Here is a 948-nt window from a genome sequence, read left to right on the forward strand (position 1 = left end):
ACGCATTAAACAAGCTGTGGCTCTGATGTGAGATGTGTTTGGTTTCAGCCCACAGCTCGGCAAACGGAGGAGACGTGGTCGCATCGCAGAGGAACACTTCAGTCCTGTAAGTCACCAGTTGAGCTCGTCCTCGCCGCCATCGGCTGCGTGTGTCCTGATGTGTTGTTTCTCCGTCCTCAGGTGGCGGTCGGCAGCTCTCCGGGACGACCGGAAGTTCCTTCTGGCACCGAACGAGGTTTCTCTCATAATTCCAAACGCAGGCGGCTGGTGGCGGCGATGGGGGAGCAGAGCTTCGTTCCAGCTTCATCTCTGAGGGCGTTCCCTCTGAGCAGCTGGCTGGAGGCCCCGGTGTCCACTGCATCCTGTTCCTCCTCCTGCTCCTCCTCCTCCTCCTCATCGGCCTACCTCACTCCAGTATCAGAGGAGGAAGTGGCGGGCCCCGCAGTAGAAGCCAGCCCTGCTTGTTTGGACTGGAGGAGGAGGCAAAGTCTGATGTCAGCGACGGCGTCTGGGTCGCCTCTGCCCGCCTCAGAGTCCCTGTCCTTCCTGACCGCAGAGGAGAGGAGGTGGCTGAACGGAGAGCAAGGAAACGCCTCAACAGGTCAGGACACAGAGGACGTGTTTCTCTTCAGTATCACAGTAATCCAGTGACGGGTGTCTGAACAATCTATCTGCTAACAGATAATTCAGATACTGTTAAAGGTTACACAGTGAGCTCACAGCCGACCTGACTCCACTGACAGTCACAAATCTAAACCATCTGTCTCCAGCAATCGCCAATAATCGTTATCAAAATAAATAAACGTTATCTGTTGTATCTGCAGCTGCTGTAGTGATCAATAAAGTCTATATGATATTATTAATGGAGCTAGATGTGAAATGGGCTGCAGATAATCCTCAGAGAGTCTGTATACTGACAGAAGCTGTTTGTTCCACTAACAGTAGCTG

General features: G+C 53.1%; 1 protein-coding gene across 5 annotated transcripts in view; it reads left to right on the plus strand.

Moving 5' to 3' along the window:
- si:ch211-59o9.10 (uncharacterized protein LOC561841 homolog) overlaps nucleotides 1-948 on the plus strand; it is a 4,914-nt gene that overhangs the window by 1,570 nt on the left and 2,396 nt on the right. For all 5 annotated transcript variants that reach the window (XM_035665464.1, XM_035665465.1, XM_035665466.1 and 2 more), the window contains 2 exons: nucleotides 49-106; nucleotides 181-601. In XM_035665464.1, coding sequence (XP_035521357.1) covers nucleotides 49-106; nucleotides 181-601 — 479 coding nt within the window. The remainder of the gene's footprint in view (nucleotides 1-48; nucleotides 107-180; nucleotides 602-948) is intronic.

The sequence above is a fragment of the Morone saxatilis genome, unplaced genomic scaffold, assembly GCF_004916995.1.
Source record: "Morone saxatilis isolate NCDOM2014 unplaced genomic scaffold, NCSU_SB_2.0 Contig2, whole genome shotgun sequence".
NCBI lineage: Eukaryota > Metazoa > Chordata > Actinopteri > Moronidae > Morone > Morone saxatilis.